Source organism: Ostrinia nubilalis, chromosome 14, assembly GCF_963855985.1.
Source record: "Ostrinia nubilalis chromosome 14, ilOstNubi1.1, whole genome shotgun sequence".
In the NCBI taxonomy this organism is placed as follows: Eukaryota; Metazoa; Arthropoda; class Insecta; order Lepidoptera; family Crambidae; genus Ostrinia; species Ostrinia nubilalis.
In genome coordinates this window covers 7788115-7815485 of record NC_087101.1, presented here as the reverse complement: position 1 = coordinate 7815485, position 27371 = coordinate 7788115, and the positions used below count along the sequence as shown (strand labels likewise).

At 41.4% G+C, this 27371-nt stretch overlaps 2 protein-coding genes and 1 long non-coding RNA gene across 4 annotated transcripts; 1 reads left to right on the top strand and 2 right to left on the bottom strand.

Annotated features, from left to right (window-relative positions):
- Nucleotides 1-527: 527 nt before the first annotated feature.
- LOC135077844 (uncharacterized) lies at nt 528-6619 on the top strand. Of its 2 annotated transcripts, none has more exons than XM_063972381.1 (3): nt 528-1720; nt 4381-4512; nt 5088-6619. In XM_063972381.1, exons 1-3 carry the CDS (start codon nt 683-685, stop codon nt 5166-5168), a joined length of 1251 nt encoding a protein of 416 aa, XP_063828451.1. In that variant the 5' UTR covers nt 528-682; the 3' UTR covers nt 5169-6619. The 2 variants fall into 2 exon arrangements, with proteins under 2 accessions (XP_063828451.1, XP_063828450.1); XM_063972380.1 differs by having other exon boundaries at nt 5085-6619.
- A 60-nt stretch (nt 6620-6679) lies between these two features.
- LOC135078314 (nuclear factor related to kappa-B-binding protein) lies at nt 6680-27210 on the bottom strand. Its single transcript, XM_063972913.1, has 23 exons — nt 26460-27210; nt 26078-26371; nt 25776-25892; nt 25304-25695; nt 25093-25223; nt 24197-24448; nt 22526-22638; nt 21563-21678; nt 20980-21096; nt 19234-19407; nt 17336-17444; nt 16157-16423; nt 15379-15870; nt 15179-15265; nt 14556-14639; nt 13589-13688; nt 13415-13497; nt 12427-13332; nt 11550-11705; nt 10532-10610; nt 10394-10449; nt 10201-10251; nt 6680-8575 (listed from the first exon to the last, which is right to left on the bottom strand). The coding sequence occupies exons 1-23, from the start codon at nt 26892-26894 to the stop codon at nt 8435-8437; spliced, it is 4752 nt and encodes a 1583-aa protein (XP_063828983.1). The 5' UTR covers nt 26895-27210; the 3' UTR covers nt 6680-8434.
- LOC135078085 (uncharacterized) lies at nt 17499-19159 on the bottom strand. The gene is made up of 3 exons (XR_010258565.1): nt 19074-19159; nt 18064-18210; nt 17499-17561 (listed from the first exon to the last, which is right to left on the bottom strand). It is a non-coding gene; the product is annotated as an uncharacterized LOC135078085 (long non-coding RNA).
- Nucleotides 27211-27371: the final 161 nt, after the last annotated feature.

The window sequence follows — 27371 nt, the reverse complement described above, 5'->3', positions numbered from 1 at the left end:
GAGAGACGATTACGATTCTCGAAGCGTATCTTACAATGTTGCGTAAATATAGACCCTTCACGCAGGTACGATCTCCCAATCACCCCTAGCCCGGGACCTCACTCGTACCCACACAAATCTGTAGAATGTTATTTTCCGTCCAAACCCGATTGCTCAACTGACCGTTCCAGCCAGCATTCGATTACATTATTTGACCCTCTACCAAAATACATTTTCCATTTCATTTGATGCCAATTTTTTGTTCACACACTGTGAATACCTAAAGGGTCGGCGGCGTTAATCAATGTCGCGCTAACACGTAATACGTATCAAGTTAATGCGTTATATGAGCTATGTAATTAAAGAGAATGTTATGTTATTGTTGTTGTCAGATGGGCTGATGAAAAATAAGAGCCGGCGTCGAAGTCATAACCTCAAAAGTCGGGATAACCGAGGACGGGGGAGCGCGCAGCCGCTCAATGTTGTGGCGCATGCGCGCTGGCGCCGCCACCGCGCGCGACGTCGCTGCACAAAGCACGAGAGCCCGAGATGCCCCGCACCGACGTCTCTCGTCGTTGACGCGCTCCCGAATACGTTTGCGTATCGTGGACTCTCACTCCAGTGACTAGTGCGAGCATGTGATAGGAACTCACGATACGACCAAACGTAGTGTTTCTTTTCGTGGTACGCCGTATCCGCTATCATGTACAAGACGGTGAGACACGGTGAAAATAGTCTCCAATACACTATTCTTCCGCAAACGGAGGAGGTGCTAAACAACAGCGGTCTCAAAGGAAAGGGCCGCGACTACAGCCCCTCGATCCACGTTCGGCGGTCCCGGAGATCTACCGTGAAATATGTTTTACTGATTATTTTTGGAATTATAGTTGCACTCGCTCTCGCATCTGTTCCGCTTTATGTTATGAACGGTGCGTTGTACGCTCGAAGGAATCAGCAGGACAATCATGAAGTGATCACAAATGCGCCTCTAGCTCCCGCTGGACGGGAAATAGTGAAATCGCGAAAAAAGGAACTTAAAATCTCTCCAGAAATCATATCCACTTTAGACGCAAAAGTCGAAACAAGTACTGTGACAACGTCATCCACTTTACCTCCTTCGACTACATCAGCTACAGTGACGAGCGAAAAGCCAACGACTCCACCATGGACTATGCCTGCTCTACGGTCCTGGAAGAGTTCGACAGCTTCTACTACGATTCGCCCGATACCAACGGAGGGTAATGCAGAAATTCCACTCATCGGCACTCCATCAGGCGGCATACGCCTCCTCGACAACTACATGTCGGTGAAGCCTTGGGAGAAGGACATAATAATTCGTCCAACTGTGACTCCTGAACCTATCACATTGCGCAATGTGTTCAGATATTACTCTCGTGCGTTCGTGCCCTCGGAGAAACCAGTTGCTCAGAGTACGAAAGTGTTCGACGACGTATTAATAACTACCAAACCGACCACAACTCGGACTCCAGTGACGACGGAATTTTCGACGAATAGCGAAAGGTCAAAGCTGAAGGACCTGAAGGATACTCTACTGTCTGTGGACGACGACGATGACTTTAAGGAGTCGCTGGAGGTGGACGAGGTGTTTTCTCTACCGCCGTCGAAGCCGGACTCGTCCAGCTCGGACTCGGACGAGGTGACGGTGCTGAAGGCTGGCGAGAGCGGCTGGTACGGCGCGCGGTGGCCCTTCGTGGACACGTCATCGTACTTCCAGTGGACAGTGAGTGTTACCTAACACGTATAATATTGACACACATATTACGTCAAAGTTGTAGCGGTCGCGTGCACAACACACTTTATTCGTAACCGTTTCAACCGTAAAGCTGAAACATTTATAAAATTATGAAAACAGACACGAAAGGCGATAATATTAAGTGTGACATGCATGTCTATTATTCTATTTTTCACTTTAATTGAGTACTTAACATGTTTGATGAGTACCTAGTTGACGGATTGAACTGGATTGAACTCTATACTTAATTACTTATACACTCTACTTATAAGCTTGTTAAGCTCGTTAAAATGAAGTTTTAAAAACGACAATAGTCTAGGATCGTTTTAAATCCTAAATAATTACCCTTCCTAATATGGTAATTGCTTTATTTATTAAGCTCCTCTGTATTTCTGAGCACGGTAATCAACTTTGACCTTAACTTAAAATTAAGTCATCTTCAGCAGGCGGATGTGCTCCATTGCAAATATTCTAAGATTATTCACACGTCACACCTATAAATCAGATTATTCTACAAGCTATAAAATAATAATATTAACGCACAGTTTTTCCCACTACAAAAAAGCGGTTTTAGTTCCGCTTAAAATGATAATAATCTAATAGGTAGGTAGGTATAAGAACAATCACCTATTAAAATTACCTAATTTTGAATTTCAGTTTTATAGGTCAAGTAAGGCAAAATTTTGTTTGTTTTTCGCTTCTCAAACATAGAACCTACTTATCATAATCTATTATGAATAGGTACTTACTTATCATTGTTAAGACGGTTTTAATGGTAGAGGTCACATAAAAGTGTGAATAAAACTTTTCGTTTTGGTTTTTGTGCAACTAAATAACATCCTTTTTCATCTTAGTAATTTAATTTCACATTATTACACAATATGTTGAAAAAATTTAAAAGCATGTTCAATTCGTTCGTACACGTTCTTAATTTGTTTAGTTAGCCAATATCTTGGCCTATGGCAAGTCGCTAGGGAAATCCAGCGAGATTCTTCCCCATCGATATCAATAACAGGGTAGGTATAGGCGCATTAACTATTCAGCAAGTTAATACATATCGTACTACTACGTGACCATAATATTATCCTTATTGAATACTTGTTGTAGGTAAACCTACATAATATACCTACTAGACTAATTTAATTCCAAGGAAAATAAGCCTCCTTCTGGCACAGTCGGGTAAAAAGCTGTGATTGGTTAGGTACTACCTACCTAAGGTAGGTACTTCCCATATCCCTTTTTTTTTAACAAAAAGGACATTTCTATTGCTACTATTTATCTTTATTCAAAAACAAAACACAAGCATTTTAACAAGACTCATTGTGTTGAAGTTTTATAATTAATCTGTTTGAATATTTTTATTTAGGTATAATAAATAATACTTAATTATTATAAATACCTATTCAACCAGAAACTTTATTATTACAGTAGGTACTTATTGTGTGTTATTACATTAGTCAGTATTATTTAGGTTAACTAACTCCTGTGAGTGAGCCATTGCAAATAGGTACCTACTTACTCTCGAAAGAACTACGGCTGTAATAAGGCCAAATGACTCAATTAATCACGCCGAGGAAGTCATTGTGTATCATTCGGATAACGACTGGTGCTTTTAAGAATGAGCAGGAAAAATATTCTACTTATTTAGGTAATTTTCATTAAGCTTCTTTATGTAACTTTTTTGCGTCTAGCAAAAACCTGAGGTGACATTATCGTTTACAGTCCACAGACTGATCTAATCTTGGTAGATATAGATATTTCTGAATATAAAAATTCAAACAAGGTAAATGTAGATCATAAGGAAGGATTTGTAAATCTAATCAAAATTCGTTTTAATAGCCGCTCTTTAAATAAAAAACAATTTAAAACCGTATCTACATCGCATTAATTTATTCATCTTTGAGTCATCGCTAGCTAAAAACAACAAAAAATACAAAACACCCGGTTATCTTCACACTGATAATAATAAACTTGGCAAACTTCGCCATGATTTCAATTTGTTTTGAAATGATCCAAAAAGGATAAAGGTTTCTGTACTACGCACTTCGCGATTCGCATACAAATTACTTTATGGTAATTCAATAACAACCAACTGCGCAACACGACTTTCATACTAAAAACATGATTTTAATTCACCTTAAGTGACGGTTTGGAAACTCACCTATGATTGAAAAGCACTTATACCTAGATGTTGCGGCATTATTTGTGAAATAGTAGTAGGTCCTACACTACAGAGGGCTTTTTTTCATGTAATTGGTTTTACTGTAAGCGTACCACCCTTACCACGACCTAACCGTAAAAGTTGCCAGTCAGATAATTATTACCCGTTCCAGTAAAAGTAACCGTTCAGCTGAAAACAAAACAATGTTAGGCCATGACGACAGCACCACTAATATTCCTTAGAAATAATTTTGATAGTTTCTATTACACCCACAAGATGAACAGATAGCCATAAAGGTTGCAGGAAGCCTCTGGATGCAGGCCGCTTCGAACTGGCCATTCTGAAAATTGTCGCAGGGGAAGTCAAGGAGGGTTATTCTTTGGTTGAAATGATTCACTTTTCTTTATTGACAAGTTGGCTAATAAATCACTCCTCCCAGTAACCAGTCATCTTGCTAGTCTATGAAACTTAACTGTCGTTATTCCAGGGCTACTCCCCCGGCGACAACTTGCTGCTGCCGCTGCTGGTGGCAGCCCTGTCGTCCATCGCGCTGGTGCTGCTGCTCGCGCTGGCCGTCAGGCGCCGCAAGAGGGCGCACACCGCCACCGCGCAGATTGGGGTATGTATAGGCCCGATTCGACCAAACTTTTATCCGAGAATAACTCCTGGTATAACTGATACATTGACAGTTTTAGTATGGGAAATAATTATGTCAAAACTGACGATTTATTCTGAGACTAATATTTATTTAGTATTTACTCTTGTTTGGTCGAATCCACCCTAAGTGTATTTGGGTAGTGGACACGAAAAACCAGTATTCCTAAGACATACCTAATTTGGCTGTAAATAAAATTATATTTTACTCCTTTTGAAATCAAGAATTGTTTACAGTCAACTGAGTTCGCGACCTGATTTTGACATGGGAATCTTTCAAATCTACCCTATGGAAAAAAGTTTGTGATAAATCCCTGTTTGTTTAGTTTCGGCTTCGTACTTACTCGATTGATTAATAAAGGTGCGGTTAGATCAAAGAGCGCCATAAGCCTTATCTTCAGATATTACATCACGTGGTTGAAACTTGGGGAGCTCTTCTAACTACGAAGCACGCGGCAAAAAGAAATTCTGAATAAATACCTATCGAGAAAACAAAATGTCACCTCCAACAAAAGCTGACAACTTCATTTGTTCCAGAAGTTAACCGCCGAACTTCAGGCTGACGACAACACCAACCTACTGACGGCCGAGAACCCAGACGACGCAGAGGCCGAGGAGTGAATCCTCCCGCCGCGCTTCCGCTTGTTCCCAGACCGACTAAGAATGTCTCATGTGCACTGTGCAGACCCTTGAAGACATGTTTGTTTACGTTTGGAAACATATTTTGCAACACGCATCACACGAACGCACATAAGGCATTCTAAGCACCTTGTAATGATTTAGCCGGCTTAGAGTAGTTCCCACTACAGCAACGGAGCACCAGCTCCTTCTCTCCAATCACATTTCAGACATTCAGTGCCTATTGTTTGTATATAATGAACGACTCGGTAGGCCCTCGGATCAGAGATGGCCAGATGTGAATTCCATATTCAGAGATACGATATAATATGTAAGTATATTTTGTAAACGCACTAGATATTCGACTGTAGTTTAGGTACGTACGTGTCAAATGCCAAAGTTGCTAAAATTTATTTTTGTTACGAAATAATCTACAACGTATGGAATCATGATGTCGTCGAGACGATTTTAGATATAGTAACGCCCTCATGAGCTTGCTAGTAACTTTATCGGAACCATTGACATATAAAATATGTTCATTCATTAATTTCATACTGGCAATTACAAACAGATGCTCAAGATCTTCGTCATTTGTAAAAAAGCATGCTTTTTGTCCTTATCAAAGCGTTAATGTATTCAAGTCGAGCAGCACAATATAATCTGTAGTTTATTTCTTTAACATACCTACGAGTGAACTGCGGGTGGTCTTAGAGTTTGTGCTATGTATATCATATCTCTGAAGTTTCGATTGTATGACTCGTCAGTATTAACAAAACCCTGTGGTATATAAATGTACTTGTAAGCATATTTATTTTTGGTGTAGTCTGATAGGTTAAGGAAATATCAATTTCGGTGTAATTGGACGTCACTTTCAATTTCCATATATTCCATATTTGCATCATTTTAATATAGATATAAGACTGACGTAAGATTGAGTTACGATTTCAGCTAGTATTGAATCGTGATAATGTTATATGTAGGGCTATTCCTTTTAACGGCACTATTTGTTTTTTGATTGTGACAAGAACTATCGGTGTGTACTTAATGCATAATTGTTTATGTATTTCAATGTTAGATTACACGAGTGTTAGGGGGAGGGAAATGTTCTAGATAGATATTGAATTGTGATACCTCGTAGTATCTCGAGTGCGCGGGTCCCCTGTAGAAGGAATTGCGAGGCCACGGTTGCACGGCTGTCCGCAAGCCAGCACAGTCTTTGGGCAATAGTGGTCGAATATTTAACTGACGTAATTATAAGTATAAAACCTTATTATCAATCATGCTAGAGACATTTTATATCATGCGAAGTCAAAGCACGGTTACCTATAGAATATATTAGCTTTTGTGTCCAATTAGTATACTGTGGTTGCCTCGAGCAGTGTGATTATTTCGTATTTGCTGATAACACCCATCATGTACATAAATAATGAAATAAATTATGTTTTCCCACCCAACCTGCCTTTTTCTGAAGCTTTAACTGGAGCGTACTTACATCTAAAAATGAAAAACAAGAGTTACCGCAATTGACTTATATTTCATACTATAATCAGACCTATTGTAACAAAAATTTACAATTGAACATAAAATAATACATACTTAGTAACAACATAAATAATAATCCTTGACTTTATGTATCATACTCAATATATAAAACTCCCGCAACTAGGCGCGTAAATGAAGTTGATACAAAATAATATGTAAAATGTAATATCAGCAATCACACTCCAGTTTTGATTCAAGTCAATAACTACTAACAGACCAAATGACATGTCTGTCACATAACGTTTTACATTGTTTACGATTTTAACAAAAACCGAACTGCATTAATATCTTGAGTAATTAAAATATTATGTCAAAGAGGAAAAAGTAAGTAGAGCTTTGTTTGTTAAAATGCACAATGTCAAACAAGGATAAAAGGTTCAAAACATCACTGCTAAGCCAACAGTTCACGGGATTTCAGAGAACATTTTTTTACCGTCCCAGTTTCATGAAATACATCATTTTTTAATATTGTAGTTTGTTTTGATAAATTATTTACAGATACTAAAAAAATATAAATAATATACTTTTTTCATGCAACAAATACAAATAAGTATACATTTTGTAAATATCTGTGGAACTTAAATAATTACGGCTTATTCATTACGATGTTCACACTGGCTAAATACAAATGTTTTGAAATAAATATTAAATAATAGTTAAAAATATTAACATTTGTTAAATCAATTCATAGTTCCATTAAGCAATAATACCAAACATTTTGTATCCGCCAGTGTCAGTGCCAGAAGCACCGTACACAACACCAGTACGTATTTAGAACCAAAAATCAATTTATTTTAAAAGCTCACTTTTATATTATTAAATCAACCTCTTTTATACACTGAGAATATTTTTTTAAATCTTACAAAGCCATTCAACATAAAAAGTTGTAATATGATTTCATTCTTATTTTTATTGTTCGTAGATCCATTTAACATTGTGTTAAAATTATATTGAATAAAATTAGGCAAACAAATTACCAACATAAAATACTTATGGTCGATTACAATAACAATAGTATAAATTGTTAATTTGTAGCGGTTTAGCGTATTCTAAAAACTGTATGAAGTTTTGTGTGAAAGTTGAATACTGTTTCGAACGTTTTTCAACGCCACATGTATGAATCTTACTTAATAAATATCCCGAACTGCGAGGCAGCAATATATTATATAAAAAAGTAAAACCTAATAAAATTACGCTATTTCTTAAAGCACATTGCACATGTTTCGTTCGGCCCATATTGTCGTGTGAGCGTATGACCATCACTTTGCCATTTGCAAAGTTCGTAAAATAATCGAGAATAATCTTTATGGTTAAAAATTCTGTTATAATCACTTCATGTGATGTGTTTTGATGGTAATCGGATCAAGGGGAGCTTATAAAGCTAAGGATCTAGTAACTGTTTCTCCTTGTGATGAAAATAAATAATTTCATTCTTGAAACACCCAAGAAATAATAAATGAACACGCCTTTCAGAATATGTAATTATTTATGAGAAAATCATATAGTCAATTACTGACAAGGTCAACAAAAACCCGAGTCTAAGTGAATTTATTCACAAAGGCATGTCTGTATTATTTTTAATTGGAAAAAAAAGATTTAGTAAATGAGAGCCCAACTACTCTGTTACTACACAATGGTTTCACAAATTACTTTCTTATCGAGCGTTACGCTATAACGCGCCATCTAGCAGGATTATTCTACACTAAGTTTACCTCTAGCTAACGTTGCTACGGCGGTGGGTGCGCTGGTCTGAGGATTCTGGCAAGTACGTGTCTCCCGCCAACCAGTTTGAGCTGCTGCCCGTCCATTAGTACGCTGCGGACGCCGCTAGATGTCGCCGCTGTACTACTGCTTGCCGCTGACGTCGCCTATCACAAATACGAACGTTAATACGAGAACTCCGAGGATGTGAGTGAATTTTATTCCCCTCTTTTTCAGTCCTGGGATACTGGTCACTCTAGCTGGTAGGCACAATATATTGAGACTGTTATGCGGAATTGAACTAGTAAAAATTGTTATCATAAACTAAAATGACATTTTGAAAACGACAGGCTGCTATTAACAGACAGTCAATATATTAACCACTTGCTTGCTTGCTTTTGGATTTTCGAGGGCCCTAGTTTTAGACATATATCCGTTTACTGTAGCTAGGTACTATGCTAGTATCATTAGAGTCAGCTTTTTCCAGGAAAATTATGCACAAGCTCATCTTTAGCATTACAAAGTGTTACCAAGCTTGAATATTATGATTGACAAATGAAATCTGAACGATTTGTCAAAAAGTTTTCTATTTTTTGTAGTTGTTGAAGGTATATGCAAATTAAGTACTATGGAGCATGTACTGTAATATTATTACACTATGATTATGTTTCATTTGTAGTTTTAAATCTATAGCTTATTATAACCAGTGTATCTTTCAAGATTATGTAGGCATAATGCAGTTTGGCAGTGTGGTGATGTGGTGGTGCATTAGCAAAGTGTGCAACATGTGATTTCATAGTGTAGTTTTTGAGGTCAACTGTACTACTCAATGACTTATAATCCTCGTGGAGAAATAATAAATTATTTAGCTTCATCAGTCAGAAAGATGCCTAAAAGGATAACGAAGCTCTAGTCTAAAGCCAAAACATATCTTTTATGCATCCAAGGACTTACTAAGTGCTGTGTTTATTTCTTAACGAAGATTATAATGTAGCCTTTGTAGACAATTTGTGATTAGATTTGTTTGTCGATTACTCAGTGGAATTATAAAAATACCAAGAATAAATGTTTACTTTCTAAAGATTTTGATAAATAAGATAAGAATGTTATCTATTGCATGTTATTTCCTTGGAAAAGATAAAATTAGAACCATATTATACCCATTCCAACTAAGCTGTTGTCTCAGTTATGGCCAAACTCAGTAAATGATTGCACCAGTCACTCTGGTTCATGCAAATGCATAGTATGAATAATATAGATCATGTATTTTAAACTGATGAATGCATATTAGGAGCAAGAACATGTGCACTTGCACTCGTTTGAGTAGATGCGAGTGAGAAGCAGTGTTGCTTGTCACTGCAAATTGACGACCATAGAATCTTGAAGACTATTCCTGCCTTACGTTACAACTATTTTGTAGCCAGGATTTAAAACATGACGGGCAGATAGGGAAACTTCAAAGCCGGCGTGAATTACTCAAAGGAAAATTCCAACTGGTAGAATCGACATCCGGACGATTATATTCATGTAACGAATGAGAATTTTTATCTATCCGATCTACAAAGTCAAGCTCTTAAGCTTTAATTTAGATGAAAAAGTAGTGTTTTCAAATTGAAACTAAATTAACCAAATTACATTGTGTGATGTCTATAGATATTAATAGTATCTCGATCGGTCGAGCCATTCGATTAGGGCACATTCACATTCATCAGGTTGAAACACACTATAGTAAAGTACATGCTTTATCAAACTACAGCAATCACTCCTTGCACTCAAACCATGCATTGTTCACCTGTTGTATTTTAATTCCCTGCGCGAGTTTTACTTGCTGTAATGGATTCACCTAAAATGTAATTGTTTTCTTTGTTATAAACATCTAATGAACACGTAATATAAAACAATAATGTGATAAAGTTTGAGTCATGTGCAAGATTAATCAGAATCGAGTGTATTTGTGATAAAATACTATTTAAAAGTATACATACCTGCTGCAGTTTTAAGACAGGAGTGGTTGTTGAGGATGTGGTAACTGCTTGGGCACCTAGACAAAAAAAACAGTAAATTTTATGTTTAGGATCGGAGAGTTAATAAATTGGTTAGTGTTTAAGAAATATAAAACTTACCTAAATTACTTAAAACTATAGTTTGTGAAGGAGTAGCACCACTGCTTGAGGTCACACGAATTGCGTTGCCATCGCCTTGCTGAAATGTAAACAGATATTTAGTTATTCTGATGAATTCGATTTCGCATTTGGGAAAAGATATCTGTACCACTGATTTACGAATCAGCATAAGTATTTGGGATTGTAACTATCATCACAACTCAACGTGTTCTTGAGTAAAGGCTATCATCAGATCTGACAGCTGGATAACCTGTGGATCTTTTTGCAGTCGACAGCGCATCAGATTTTATTTGGACTATCTCGCGGATTTATTGCCAATGTCAAGTGTTCAAGGAGACACATACAGATTTTTGTTGTAAAATGATTTGTATCACAAAAAGATAATACGCCACTGTGATTGTCACATAGTTTAACATGCTGTCGTCTGTACAAGGTAAATACAGTTTCTGGCAAGCTAGCATGAAAAAAATGCATGGACCAAATACAATGAGGGTTTTCGCGAATGAAAAATCCGCCAAATACGTAAACGCGAGGTCCAAATGCTGCATGATTGGTTTTTTTTGACATGACATTGACAGATATGTCAAAATCCACCAATCACGCAGCAGTCAGACCCCACATCCGCGTCCCGCCATCTAGCGGATCTTTCATTCGCGAAAACCCTCATTGCTCACATGAATGGTCCTTCGAGCCGGATAAGTCACATTATTGTTCTCTGTGCCGGTATGCACAATACTTAATCTCTTGCTCATACATGAATGGTCCTTCGAGCCGGATAAGTCACATTATTGTTCTCTGTGCCGGTATGCACAATACTTAATCTCTTCATATCTTATCTTGATCACGTTCACAGTGTCAGCACATTTATCACGATGCTGTGCCGTGTTGATGCTGTGACGTCATTTATCTTTAATCTACATCGTATAAATACTCGTGTAGAACAGACTAATAACAGAGACTAACAACAACTGTTGTCTCATACGGTTCCTAACATGGCACATTCTCCACCGCCTCGTACCTGCAGGATGATGTTGTGCAGCGGCTTGGCGGCGGTGAGCAGCAGCGGGCGCGCCGGCGACAGCACGCGCACGGCGGCGCGGCCTCTTCCTCCGGCCAGTTGCAGCTGAGGCACGCCGCGGGCGCCCACCACTCCCTCTAGCGATATCATCTGCCCCTAGAACGTGGGATAAGCACATAAAATCGTTACTAGTGAGCGCGTAAATAAAATTGCATTAAGCCTAGACCATCGATTTTTCGTCGGCCGATAGTTTAGTCGGGCAGTAAATCAGTATAGGCATGTATGGAAGTGCGCACATTACACCGATTTGATTTGACCGATTCTTCATTCAAATTAAAATCGGGCCCAACTATCGGCTAACTAAAAATCGATGATTTGGGCCTAGTCTAAATGTATGACGGATTGTACAGCCACCTAGCGGAAACTTTCAAGAACTAAAATCTTCGTATATTTTTAACGCGCTCGCTAGTGACGGCGTTTGATGTAAACTCACACTCAGCCCTCAGTTTCAAAGAAACTTTCTTTACTTTAAAATAAGGTCCGTACGATAAAAGAAGGACGCTTGAAGAGGTTATTGATTAAAATAGAAATAGCTTTATTGATGTAAATACACTGTAACATTTTATCTTAAAAACCTGGTTCCTAAACTAGTGTAAAATGTATTTCAGGAGCCTGTTTGATGATTAATTGTGTGTATAAGACAATCCCAGTACAAAATGTATGACTGAGATTGAATCGGGTTTTCTGTAAATAAGCATTTTTAAGCTTTCAATTAAAGATCAAAGATAAATGACAAGATTTACAGGTGGTGCTGGATTAAAATAATATCCATCATCACTAAATTGTCGCATTGTACATAAAATACAATTAAACTTACTTGTGCATTCGTCAGTAGTTTGGCGACGATCGGCTGCGCTGGCTTATCGCCCGTCGACTGACTCCTCACCACTTGAGTGATTTTCGGCGCCGGCTGATTCGCCAACTGAACCGTCTGCCCGCTAGCCAACTGCAAAGTCTGCCCACTGGATAACTGGACAGTCTGCCCACTGGACAGCTGCAGGGTCTGGCCACTCGGCAACTGAACAGTTTGGCCGCCCGCCAATTGAACTGTCTGCCCCGCTATTTGCACTGTCTGAGATCCCAATTGCACACTCTGCCCGCTCGGCATCTGAACACTCTGTCCGCTGGGCAACTGAATGTTGGACCCCAACTGCACAGTTTGGACGTTTCCACTCGCCAACTGAACGGTTTGCCCACTCGGCAACTGCACGCTCTGCGACGGTATAACGCTCTGGCTAGCCACTTGCACGCTCTGTCCACTCGGCAGTTTCACCGTGTGGCCCGTCAACTGCACACTCTGTCCCGCCAGTTGAACGGTCTGGCCCGCTATTTGAACCGTTTGTCCCGATAACTGAACCGTTGAAACAGGTATTGGAACAGCTTGGCTAGTTTGAACAGTTTTGATCGTGGGTGAAGAAGGGGTGGCGCGAGGACTTGGGTTTTTGACTGCCGTCGTCGATACCGCCCTCACAGCTTGCATGGTCGGTGATGCTAGTTGAACAGTTTGGCCACTGGGTAATCGGACACTGTGCGTTGGGAGTTGGAGCGATGAGAGTTGGAGGGTGTGTCCTGATAGTTGAACCGCCTGGCCGCCAGGTAAGTGGACAGTTTGGTTGGCCGCCAACTGCACTGTTCTGCCGCCGGCCAGTTGAACCGTTCGCGTGGATACCGCAGACGTTGCTACTGTAGGCGCACTGCTCACAACTGACGTTCCCGCTGCGGCCTGAAACCGAACACAATTATTATCTCTAAATCATTCTACAATGAGGAAGTGTAGTGGATAAAATGTTCATTATTCTTATTACCTGAGCCATAGTAGTAACAGACGTCGTGCTTGCAACTGGAGTACGTTTCTTTGCGGCAATAGCCGCAGGAACCGTCGTAGCACCTATTCAACAAATAATTAAGTGTCAGATATAAATTTAAATCCTTTTAAAAATACGAAATACATAGAATTAATCGTTACCGGCATGACTTACCTTGTTGTAAGAGAGCTCGTGGTGAAATTAGAGATTTCCCTGAAGACTGCGTCGCCGGGCTTAACACTCTAACCACACCACGACGCGAAGTAGGCACCGCCTGTTAATAAGGTTCAGTTACTACCGGTTTTATAGGAAAACTCAATAATGTCACTAGTAAAAGAGAAAGATTCATAACATCATTGGAACTAACAGTTTGAAGAGCGATGTATCAAAATTATACAAGAGACACTCAACGATGATATTATATTACTCCTTTTCTCAACAATATGTTATAACACTAAAAACATTTCCATTATATTTTGAATATTTGCAATGTTGGGATGCATGATAGTGTCATATTTACACGCAATGCGTTGGGATTCGTGATTATGTAAATCCCATCCACGCACAATGAATGAGGGCTATCGTTTTTATACTTAACAGTTGGCACTTGACAGAACCTTACTCTGCAGTGGCGCCATCTTGATGAGTGCAAATGCGATAGTCCTCCTACCACTTTCTCGCTCACCAGTTGGTGCCACTGTCTTCGCTACTAGCAAGTGACAGGACCTTACTCTACAGTGGCGCTAACTGGTGAGCGCTAAAACGATAGCCCTCATTGCGATGCATGCGATGTTATTCTATCGGCCGAAGTGTTAACTATCCATTTCCGTTTTTGCTCTCGCTCTCATCAAATGGTGATTCTTTGCGATAGAACGAGACGACATGACTCGAACACTTAACACTAAGGCCCTTTTCACACGTCCCGGTTGCCGGCTAACCGGCGCCGGGTATCCGGTGGTGAAGTGTATGGGCATGGTACGTAGCCGGATGCCGGATTAATTACGCCGGAACATGTGAAAGCTACGTACCATGCCCATACACTTCACCACCGGATACCCGGCGCCGGTTAGCCGGCAACCGGGACGTGTGAAAAGGGCCTAACACTGTTGCCGATAGAATAGTACAAAGGTGTGCAACGAACCTGTGTGGTGGGCGTGGCGGCGGCGGTGGCGGTGGTGGGCACGGCGGGCGGCCGTATCAGCAGCGAGCGCGTGCCCTGCACCAACTACAAATCATCCCACTGTTATGTTACATGTTCCACTAACATCTATTGGGGAGTCTATTCGAAAAGGGATTTTTCCACACTAAACAAACACTCAGTAAATTGAAAAAATCTCTGCATAACCTTTATAGTAATTAGCACTTTTTGAGATAGCATTTTGATCATACTTGAGCATAGAGCATGCATTATGGGATCTGAGATTATGACATGGACTCGAAAAAAAAGAGATCGTCCAAACTAGAAAAACTCGCTATGAACAGACACTCCTCAATACAGAATACATACACTATTTGATAAGTTGTATAAGCTACATCTTAGATTTTATTTATCTTTTTTCATAGAAGACACAACAGGCGGAGGAATGTTGTGTAGACATGATCAGTCGTAAGCTGAGTGGCAGACAGTATAATGGCATGTAACGTCATCATATTATTATATTAAATGTCAGCAAATAGTGCATTCTAAGATTAAGTTGATTAATAAACGAGCTACTACTAGTTGATGGTAAAAACAGTTTTAGTTAATTTTTCATTAAAAATTACCTTATTATGAGTTTGTATCGTTGAGACCGTAGGGACTTGCTGTATCGGCGGCGTAGGGGCATGAGAGGGCGTGGCCGGTGCCGAAACCTTAAACAATGGAAACTATCAATTATATTGTACAGTAGTAACTAACATAAATAAAAATTGATGATGATAGAGAAGCTTTTTTTTAATAATCTGTGCCAAAAGGTAATACGTACAGTAGCCTGTGGAGCCTCCACCCGCTGCATGGGCCTCTGCTTGATCAGCGGCGACTTATGGGGTGGCGTCACCACAGACGGCAACGATTTGGATATCTGAGCCACCGCCTGAGCCGTGGCTTGGCTCAACTGTACCGGCGCACTCTTCGGTTGAGCCGGCTTCGCTTGAGGCACCACAGTTTGCTTCGTCTGGATCACAGTAGACTTCGGCGACTGAGCCGGCTGTTTCGTCACGCTCACGTGTTTCGTTTGGATCACGCTCGTCTGCCGCGGCGGCGTCTGTTTCGGCGTCGGAGCCGGCGGCGCCTTCTGAGCGGCGACGGTCGTTTGTTTCGGCGTGACATTCGTTTTGATCGTCTGCAGGGGCGGGGCCGATTTCTGCGCCGCCTGTTTAGCGATCTGAGACTGTTTTACCGATTGACTCAGGAGGTTAGCCTGTTTTACAGCCTGGCTCATCAGCGTATGTTTAGCGGCTTGGCTCAGCAAGGTGGCCTGTGTAAAGATTTTAGAATTTAGTATTTTAGAAAAAAAACTCAATTAACTATTAATTAAGCATTGCATTTGACTACTTCCGTATCCGGGCATGTCGTCGATACGAGCCGGTCGACTTTGACGAATGGAAGGGGAAGTTACTTTTATCGCTGGCATGCCGCCGGACAAGCAGTTCGATTTGAGCGTTCGAAGCAAGAGGTACAACTAGATGTCGTAATGTTGAAATTGTGTAAATCGGTGGTGCTAAATACATAGTTAAACAGTCTACAAGTGAGTTTTATTATACCTGTTTCGCGGATTGAGTCATCAGGTTGGGTTTACTCGTCGTCGGCTTTGGCTGGGGGCTGGGCTTGGGTTTGGGCGTGGCGACGAGTTTCCCCTTGGGCTTGGGTGCAGGCGGCGGCTTGGGTGGCGCGGCCTGGGTGGCAGCCATTAGCAACTGGGCCGCAGATGATACGTGCGGCGCGGCAGGCGCCGACGTGTCGTCAACGTCTACGTCACTATCCGACGCGTTTTCGACCACTTCTTCAACGCTGCCTACTTCTAATTCCATCTGCAATAAGGAAGTGACAGATATCAGAGATGATGATTTATGCAAATGCCGTAGTAATTTGATGCGAAGCCAAGGGAAATGAGAGCTAGAATTTAAAATAGACCGATGCATCATGTCTGTACATCATCCTGACATTATAAATTGCCTGTTGAAAGGTTAGTGATGATGAATGCTAATTTTGGCAGGAAATGAATAATAGATCGCTCTTTTAATAACTCCGTTTACCTCGCAAAACTGTTTCCACCAACGCCAGACAAAGAGGGCAAAAAAGTAAATGCTTGCTTATCGAATCAATACCTAACTTATTTTCGGTGGAAATGCAATCCTATTTTATACACGAAGACCGCACCGCTAGACATACCTTGATCATTCCTCTTTGGCGGTGGAAAACGGGCTTTATCTTCTGTAGTACCACAGAATAATAATAACATAAGTACTACGTACAGAAGGTTTTCTTAGCGAAGGTATTTAAAAAAAAATATGCTCAATGTCGTCAACAATATGGTGTAATTTAACTTGTCTCAAGAGTCGAGCACCGTTTTCTTAACATACGTCAGTGATCGGTACTGCGCCGATTCCATAGGGCTGACTTCGGTAAAATATTGTGTGACGTGAAGTGCCAAACTGCGGAAAATGGCGGAGGAAATACATGATTAAGCATGAATTATATTTTGTGTTTCTAACATTATTCAGGCAGATAAAATACTGCACAGTATTAATTAAACCTCCGTTTTTTTTCTACTTTATGTAGTTTATTGTATTAAAATGCAAATGGGTGAAGAATACACATGCGTGCGTCAGTGCTCGCTCGCTCGTGAGTGTCCTATCGATTAAGTATCCCAGTAGGTGTTGTCGCGCGTGTTTTGTTTTCCATGCAAACTCGCGGAGATGAACAGGCCTGGTAGTACTTACAGCAGGCTGCGGCGCCGGGTGCGGTGCCGAATGCGGCTGTTCGCGCGGCTGCTGCGGCGGGCGAGGCGGCGGTGGTCGCGGCGGCGGCGGCGCGGGCGCTGGTTCCGGCGTCGCCGGTGCCGTGGACGCCGACGCTGCCGCAGCCGCCGCGGCCGCCGCAGCTGCCGCCGCTGCCGCCTTACCGCCGCGCCCGCGACCCGTTGTCTTTACCCAGTCTTCTTCAGACCTATTGAAGCAATACTGGGTGTCACTGCGCAGTTTCATTACGATCATTTGGCGTTCCTATTGAGAGGCGTACGGCAATAGGTCGTTATCAAAATTACAACTCTAGCGTGTCATTAGAAAGGGTGTCGATAAATATATTTTTTTTAAGATTATTAGCAATTTGTATTGCACAAATTACTAATAGTCCCGTTAGCCCCTCGTGTTTAGCTAACGAGCCACCAGCCGACCACTTCACCGTTGGGCTATCGTGGCTAATTTAACGGTGCATTCTTAGCACTGAGCTAACTGAAGTTTACAGAAAGTGCCTATGTTGGTTGATTGGTGGTTTCAACAACAAGTGAGTATAGTAGCTATTGAAATCACTGTTGAAGCCCATATAACTAAGCGGGAATTCTAAAATCTTAAGTGACAAAATGATTTTCTTTAAACGAATATTCTATCTAGCCAGAATGACACTGTTACTCTATTCTTAATTATTGTAACAGTAATGTAACCATACTGACCTATTCCTATGTAAATACGTCCACACAGCAGTTCTTTGGTCATATTTAACGACGGGATCGCGTTTCGCAGAGTGCAACCTATCCAAAGCGGAAGAGAGTGCGCTGAGGAGTGCCTGGTCGTTGCATGAGCCGATCCATTGCGACATTCTGAAAGAACAATACATTTGATTAATTGTCACCTCTTGTCTTTGTTCTAATAAAGACGGCGATAGTGATTCATAGTTTAACATCAATGATGGCATAGACCTAAATAAGTGGCGAAAGGGCCATTTATTCACGCCACTTGCTCACGTCACTAGTGAACTTTTTGTACGTATCTATCCGGCTCGAAGGACTTCAAATATTTGGAGGTTCAAGACAGTTTAAAATGTTAAAATCAATGCATCGCAGACGGGGACGCGTGTAAAATGTAAAATAATGTTCAATCAAATGACACCGAATAGCTGTCAATAAGATCGATTTTATCTTCAACTTATTAGAGCAAAGTGAGCAGTCAATAAGGAAGATTGTACTGTGTTTCCGGTAGAACAGAATAGGATTCCCACTCTTGTTCATTCACGGATCCTAGGATTTCTTGCGCTGCCCGTTGAGAAATTCTCCATTCGCCTCTAGTAAATTAGATGGTTGTGGTCGTGCAATGGAAACCAAACGACCTAACGATGACGATGATGCGCACTCACTTGAAGATGGTTGTGGTCCTGCAGTGGAAACCAAATGACCTGACGATGATGGAAATGTGTATAGATTGTTTCATCCACGAAGACGCGCCCCACCATTCTTCCGCAAATGTTTGAGTGTTATCGGTACACGCTAAATTATCCATGAGTGCACACGCATACTACGATAATGACTCTCGGATTGCTCGGATCAAACTCCCTGCACCCCGCGCTTCCCTCGACCAAAAACTGGTGGGGCGCGTCTTCGTGGATGAATCGATCTATGCTCCCTTGAAGATGGTTGTGATCGTGCATTGGAAACCAAATGACGTCATGAAGATGATGGGCACTCACTTGAGCAGCGTGAGCACGTCGTGTCGCGTGCCCTCTCCGTTGGGCAGGCGCGCCACGGCGTCGCGCACGAGCGCGATGAAGCTGGCGTGCCGCGGCCGCTCCGCCGCCAGCAGCGAGCCCTGCGTGCCGCACGCTGCCGGTGACTATGACGTGCACTCACTTGAGCAGCGTGAGCACGTCGTGGCGCGTGCCCTCTCCGTTGGGCAGGCGCGCCACGGCGTCGCGCACGAGCGCGATGAAGCTGGCGTGCCGCGGCCGCTCCGCCGCCAGCAGCGAGCCCTGCGTGCCGCAAGCTGCGGATGCGCGCACGCACGGGCCTACCACCGACCGGTATCTGAAGAAAGAAGGCAATAAATGCTCGGAATTAATACCATATAAATCCACAAACACGAAAGAACGAAAGGAGAAAGAAAGTAACATTTATTACGATGAACATCACTTAGTTAAAGAGAAAGAAGGTATAATACCCGTTCGCGCTAAGTTGGCCGGTCCGTAGAATGCGCGTCCCCTCCCCCAACCGCGATTAAACGCAATTATAGTCTTTTTCACCTAAGATGATCCGTATGACGTTTCGAGTTTGAAAGATTTAGAGATGTCACATAACTAAACCATTGCGATTTATCTATCGATTTTTTTCGAAGAGTTAGTAAAACCTACTTTTAGAGAAATATTTTGTATAGGTGTTATTTAACAAAAAAAACATGTTTTTTTTAATTACAAATATTATTGTAACAATTTTTTATTGATAATATTCAAATTTCATGGTTCGTGTTCAAAAAAACGATTCCTAAAAAGTACTGGTTCTGTTTCTTTAAATTAAAAACTATTAATTTATTTTCAATGCGTTTATTAAAGTCAATAAACGAAAAATATAGTTGATTTTTGTGATGTTTTTAATAACTAAGTATTTACTGCAATCGATTAATGAACCGCGGAAATAATCGATTTAATTATACAAAAAATACCCCAGCACTAAATCTATTCCGTTTCACACATTGCGTACATTAAATAAAAAATATTTTTACATCGTATTTAATTAAAATATAATCAATAGACTCAGATTTTACTATATATTTCAAGACAAGTCTTTAATATTTTTTTTATTATATTGCTAATTTAAAACAAATATTTTTTCAAAAATATTCTGCATATGTAGTATGCGTAATATGGATAACCTTGAAGTGTCATACGGATCATCTTACGTGAAAAAGACTATAGTTAGTGATTAAACGCAATTAATGTGTCTTATTTTACGCAACAACACAATTTTTATCAATAATAATAAATTAAAAATATTTTAAATATAGTTTGATAAAGTTATAGACGATTCCCTTCGAGTGAGGTCATATCGCCAGCGGCAAACTTAAAGCGAACGGATAGTACGACAGAAATAGCACATAAATATTACCTACAAGGAAATAAAAAGTGAATCGAGCAGTGCCACCCTGTCGCAACAGTGCAGCGATACCCATGGCAATGAGACCCCATTCAGCATATGCCGTGGCCCACGGTGAGGAAGGCAACGACGCTGGTTTTCAGTGTACACTAGAGATAGATCTTCAACAAAAGGGTCAACGATCCACTGCGCTCCGTTCGGATCCACAATGGATCGTACACCTAAATGCCTCTAGGGATCGGAACGCGGTGGATTATCCGGATCCGCGGTGTGCAGAGAACCGCAGCTATCCATAAGGAGATTGTTTGCCCCACATATCGGACCCTACTTCAAGAGCTGTGAAAATACTTTTATAATTTGTGTTACCTCTCTCTCTCTCTCATTGTGGATATAGAACAGAAAATTAGTAAAAAAAATATGAGGAGTTGGTGGAGGAGGAGGTCCTGAGTAGGAGTAGGTAGTACATCGTATGTACCTCTCTCCTGTATAATAAAATAATAGAATACATACCCATGCTGAAGGTACGTAAAGGGCTTGGCAGCGGCGGCGAATCTCCGTCGCTCTTGAGCCCTGAATTCTGTAATCTCCGCTACTGTCGGCGCACGCATCACCCACGATGTTGGATACCTATTCAAATAAAATTCACATATTTATCATAGGTAATATGCCACTAAATATTAGTATAGATAGAAATACAGTGAACTAGTATTGCGTTTAACAATAATATTATTTTTTGATAATTACATTGTAAAAAGAAAAAATTAAGAACAAAAAAGAAAAATGAATAAAGAAATAATAATAATAATAAAACGTTTATTTCAGACATACATCCATAGGTGTTAGTAACATGATAATCTTAATCAAGTGTTAGTAATGAGCTAATGACAAGTAGGTAGATAATTATTTATATAATATGGCTTCCAATGTGACTCCTGCGCTATTGGTATTCATAGCGAGTGACCGGAGCATGAAGCTGCAGCCAGCGGCGCATCAGCGGGGAGTCCCACCGGTCAGCCAGCTAGTTTAGTTGTATTCCAAACATTTAACGAAATATGAGTACAATAAAAATTAATTCTAAATCTAAGGGATTTACCTCGGCGGTGGGGGCTCACTGGTAGGCGGCCCAGGGGAAACGGCCCGCAGCCATCGCTCGCACAACCGGCCCAGTATCGCGTCGCAGTCGCGGCCAGCGCCGATCCACTGGTACATCTAGACGAGAAAACAACATACTGTTGAACTATGAAGATACGAGAGGTAGAGGCATAGCACATTCGTTCGTTCGTTCGTTTCAGCCAAATGACGTCCACTGCTGGACAAAGGCCTCCTCCAAGGTTTTCCACAATGCACGGTCCTGCGCTGCCCGCATCCAGGCTCTTCCCGCGACCTTTACCAGATCGTCGGTCCACCTAGTAGGAGGCCTGCCCACGCTACGTCTTCCAGCCCGTGGTCGCCACTCAAGAACTTTTCTGCCCCAACGGCCATCGTCTCTACGAGCTATGTGCCCCGCCCACTGCCACTTGATTTTAGCAATTCTGCGAGCTATGTCGGTCACTTTGGTTCTCCTGCGGATCTCCTCATTTCTGATTCGATCACGCAGGGAAACTCCAAGCATGGCCCGCTCCATCGCCCTTTGGGTGACCTTGAGCCTTCTTATGAGGCCCATAGTAAGCGACCACGTTACATAGCACATTACTGAGTGGATTCTTGCATAGGTAGAGCGGTGCGGAATAGGTGACAAGTGACGTAACAGAACTGTCACTGTATACTCGCTCGTGGCACTTGACGTAACAAAAACAGTGTGTTTTCCCGGTGCATCGATCCACATCCTAATCAGGGGGCTAGGCGAGTAGTGAGTTTACATCAAACTTATTCAATATCGAGTGCGTCACAAAAATCTAAGAAGATTTTAGTTCTTCAAAGTATCCGCTAGGGGCGCTGTACAATCCGTCATACATTTAATGTTATTTTATAACGCGCACTCACTAGTGAAGGAAGACGTTTGATGGAAACTCGCACTAAGCGCTCAGTTATGAGGTATCATGAAGTGCGAACTTACTTGAGTCTCTGGCAAAAACTGTAGGTACGGCACAAAGTCGTCAGGATGCGGTCCTCTCTCCCCAGATAGAAAATCTAGGGCAGAATCTAACTCGGAACACCAATCGTCAGATACTGCAAAAACATAAAACGCATGTTACAGAGAATGAGAATGTCTATAATAACTCATAGTCATAATCTACAGGGTATAGATAAATAAGTATGGTTTCTGCAAATGAGGGCTACTATATTAGCACTCACTAGTTGGCGCCTCTGGCGACTCACAAAGCTTCACCCGACAGTGGCGCCAACTAGATAAGTGTAAACAAATGAGTGACTATCTCCCGCCAAACTAAGCCTAGGCGCAGACCATCTATTTTTCGTCGGCCGATAGTTTAGTCGGGAAGTTGATCAGTATGGGCATGTATGGAAATGCGCACATTACACCGATTTTATTGATATTCTAACTAGACATTGCAAGTACACCTGCACTAGTCTAATACACTGGCCAAGTCAATAAAAGTTACTCACAACTGTACCAAGTGTTGAGCGGCGCTATCGGCGACTTCATCACAGCCGCGCACCTCGCGTGCAGCTGCTGCTTCGACGCACGATGAGCCGCCCTCGCCGGGAACAGAGCCCGCACCAGTTGCGTGCCAACTTGATGAGTGCAAATAATAGAGGGGCTATCTCCCGCCAAGCTTATACCAACAGTATATCCGCAACATTTTATTTGGCTAATCCACGTCCAGTCCAGTCCTAAACTGGTGGAAGGCGCATTGGCGCCTGCTTAGTTTTGTTGTGGTAATCAAGGTGGGTCCGCACAGCGGATAAACTGAGCATAGGTGGAACTCGGGTTAAGGTTCGCTACACCGGCAACTCCCCTATGCTCAGAAAGAAGGACACTGGTGGATTTTTAGTGGGTAGGCCCCTCCCGTCTGGAGGGGAGAGCCCCACATAACCCGTCGCCTGAGCACAGCGGCGGGTATGCAGTTCAATGCATTTTTTACCACCTAAAAAAAAGTCCAGTCCAGCGTTTGCCAAGCCACCTGCACTATTAAACCAGTTGCGCGCAACTTGATGAGTGCAAAAATAGAGGGGCTATCTCCCGCCAAACTTATACTCTAAAAACTAGCAATATACCCGCAGCATTCTATTTGGGTATTCCAAGTCCGGTCCAGTCCAGCTTTTGTCATGCCACCTGCCCTAATAAATCTGGTTTTATTAATAAAAAGTTACTCACAACTGTACCAAGTGTTGAGCGGCGCTATCGGCGACTTCATCACAGCCGCACACCTCGCGTGCAACTGCTGCTTAGAAGCCCTGTGCGCTGCCCTCGCCGGGAACAGAGCCCGGACCAGACGCGTTCCAACTTGATGAGTGCAATAATAGAGGGGCTATCTCCCGCCAAACTTAAACACTAAAACTAGCAGTATACCCTCAGCATTTTATCTGGTTATTCCAGGTCCAGTTCAGTCCAGCTTTTGCCAAGCCACCTGCACTATTAAACCAGTTGCGCGCAACTTGATGAGTGCAAAAATAGAGTGGCTATATCCCGCCAAACTCATACACTAAAAACTAGCAGTATACCCTCAGCATTTTATCTGGTTATTCCAGGTCCAGTCCAGTCCATCTTTTGCCATGCCACCTGCCCTAATAAATCTGGATTATTTATTAATAAAAAGTTACTCACAACTATACCAAGTGTTGAGCGGCGCTATCGGCGACTTCATCACAGCCGCGCACCTCGCGTGCAGCTGCTGCTTCGAAGCCCTGTGCGCTGCCCTCGCCGGGAACAGAGCCCGCACCAGCGACAAGTAGTTGGCGTGCGTGGTCTCCGTCAGCGACTCGTCGGCGTCCACCACTCCGTCGCCCTCGCCAGACGTGTCCGCCGGCACCACCTCGCCCGAGTCATCCGCCAGTTCTACAGGCAAAGCCATCATGTCTGCAAAGATTACAAGTTGTTGCGTGTGGAATAAGGTATGTTATTGAATGGTTGGGGATTGACTTCGATGCAGCTTTTACGATACATTATGGCCTTATGCTTCAACCACACCAACGCGTGCAGATCGCCATCAGATCATAGGCCAATGACAGTCGCGCGACCCACAGTCCGCACGACCTATCATTAGCCTATGATCGCACCTCATCGCGCCGGCAATGACGATTTGCAAGCGCTGGTGTAGTTGAAGATTAAGGCTAATTACACATAACATCGCGGCTACTGCACCGACTGATATGCACGCTCTTTGCGGTGGCCCAGCCGCTAAGGGTGCAGTGTCGTGTGTAATCAGCCTAAGGCGACATTATTATAACAATCTTATTTTCTAAACGTACCTGGGAATGGACAAGCTATGAAAATATTGAAGGTCAATGTCAGTTTGTTATATGTATGTAAAATGAATAAGTAACTTGAAATAAATAATGTGAATTAATAATGCACATAAAAAGACATCCATAAACAAAAAGGCAAGTGGTAATTTCAACTATAGAAATCAACAGATAATGTCACCACCCTTGTTACACAGAAGTATACCCATTATTCTCAAGTTCTAACATTTTAATAAGTCTGATTTTACTTGCACTTACCTATACCATCTAAATCTTCTAATTTTATAGGAACTGGTTGGATTAGCCTAGATGCATTTTGAATTGCTAGAGTAGGGTCGGGTGGTTCTTGTTTTATCATATGCTCTAGTTTAGCATCACTATAATTGATACTGGAAATAAATAAAATTGCATTAACAATGCAATAAATAAATAAAATATTATTATTTATCTTCTTAGTGTGAATACTTACTTTTGAATATTAGGATACTTGGGGTCTATTATTTCTTGCTTAATATCTGAGTGGTCCAGTAACTTCTTGCCAAGCTTTGGACTTGTCACAGGATCTACAAATGATGAGCTTTCAGAGTCAGACTCTTCTTGCTCACATTTAATTTTAATATTTGGTAGTAAAGGTCTATTCTCCACACTTTCTGTAGGTTCCTCTTTACTCTTCTTGATGGCTGCTTTTGATTCTTGTGTTTTTCCTTTGCCTGATTCTTTTCTGGGCCCTCTCTTGAGTTTCTGTATAGGTGAGTCAGTTTTTTGTCCTCCAAACATTAACTTTTTGCTACCATTTACGAGAGCTACCCTTTGCTTGATATCATCTAAAGTTATTCCAGCTGTATTCAGCTCTGGATGATTCTAAAACAAAGAAGACATTATTAATTAAGCACCAGCTACTATTAGTTTCATAGCATAATAATTTATTTATCATCACATACTTCTCTGTATTGCCTTCTTATTCTATGAGAAGCCAGTATATTCTTTAGACAATCCATAGAAGTGGCATGGGTGGTTTCAGAACCCCCAAGTGTTCCGGAGACATTACCATCAGCATTCTGAAATACATAAATAATAAATACAGTAAGTATTTATTTTACTAATTAAATTCTACATGTATTCACTTACTTCTAGTTACAAGGCAACAACAACTTATGATATTGTATCAGAATAAAACAATACAGACTATGACTGTATTGCTTTTGTTTTTGTTTTTTAGATGACTAACTTTGTTTTTACTTACTTGGCCAACATTTACTTGTTTTCTTTTCCTCATGTGCAAGACAGGTGGACCTTCTGGATAATTTTCATCTTCTGATTCATCACCACCCACTTCACCCTGAATTGCAGCTAGCTCTTCGAAATATCTTTGTTTTGCTCTTAAATGAATTGATTTATAGTTGCTCCTAGCCGTAGGCTTCGGTGGAAGGGGCGGAAGATGTGGAACCAAACCTGGAGGCCCTGCCCGGGCGGCTGCCAATATTCTTTCTCGGGATATCAACACTTCAGGCAACAGTTTAGCAAAATATGCTTTTTCCTGAAAATATACAAATCAAATTTGAGTGCTAATCTCATAAAATGATGATAAAAAGCATGAAGAATTGACTATAAACAAAGGTAAATACCTTATGCTTCTGCTGCTTGTGTCTGGCTTTGGACAAAAACTTTCTCATCTTGGCAATGTCTGGTCTATAGTTCCCCTGTCTCAAATTGTTATAAAAAGTAGTAAGAGGTGAAGTAAAATGAAATGGTTCATGATTGAAGAACATCTTTATTGTCTTTTCTGTTTCCTCTTCTTCATTTTCAGTAAACTTGGGGAGATACTTCTTCAATTCTTCTTTATGGTGATCTTCCAGTGATTCCCAAGTTTTCATTGAAAACAACTCTTTGAATATGGTGTAGTCTTCACAGAGATCTTGTGGAACTTCCAGTGTTTGCCCCATGACTCGAATCGGCTCCATAACTTCCTCGTCGGCATCTGAGCTACCGCTGGAAGTATCTGAAGAGCTACTGCTGCTCTCCCCACTAAAACTCTGTTCACTCTCCATCTTTTCATCCATGATGACCACGGAGGAAAATCTTCAGGGGCTTTCACTAAATGATGCCTAAGATTTTCACTCACAAGCGCGTAGATTTTCCAACAGTTGCTAACGATGAATTTTCGCATTGATATGATCCTGTTGTTTACGAAAAACCGAAGGAAGAGTATTGCAAAGTCGAATCAAGGGCCATGAAGACTTTTACTCAGCCGTCAAGTCTTGTCTAAAATAAAATAGAACGCACACGCCAAAACACGCTGTTTCATACATACTATGCGCCAGAACGGCACATTACGATGAGAAAATAGCTTGACAATCCCGAACAGCGACATTTTGATCGTACGCAAACCAAGATTTTAAAATAAAAAAATTGCTTGTCCATGGATTGTAGTCTCTACCTTGTCTATGGTAAAAATCATAGACTAAAGATGAGCAGCTGAGGCTTAGCGTTTAGTTTCGATTTATTGTAAGAACAAATTAGGGGTGAAAAATTATATC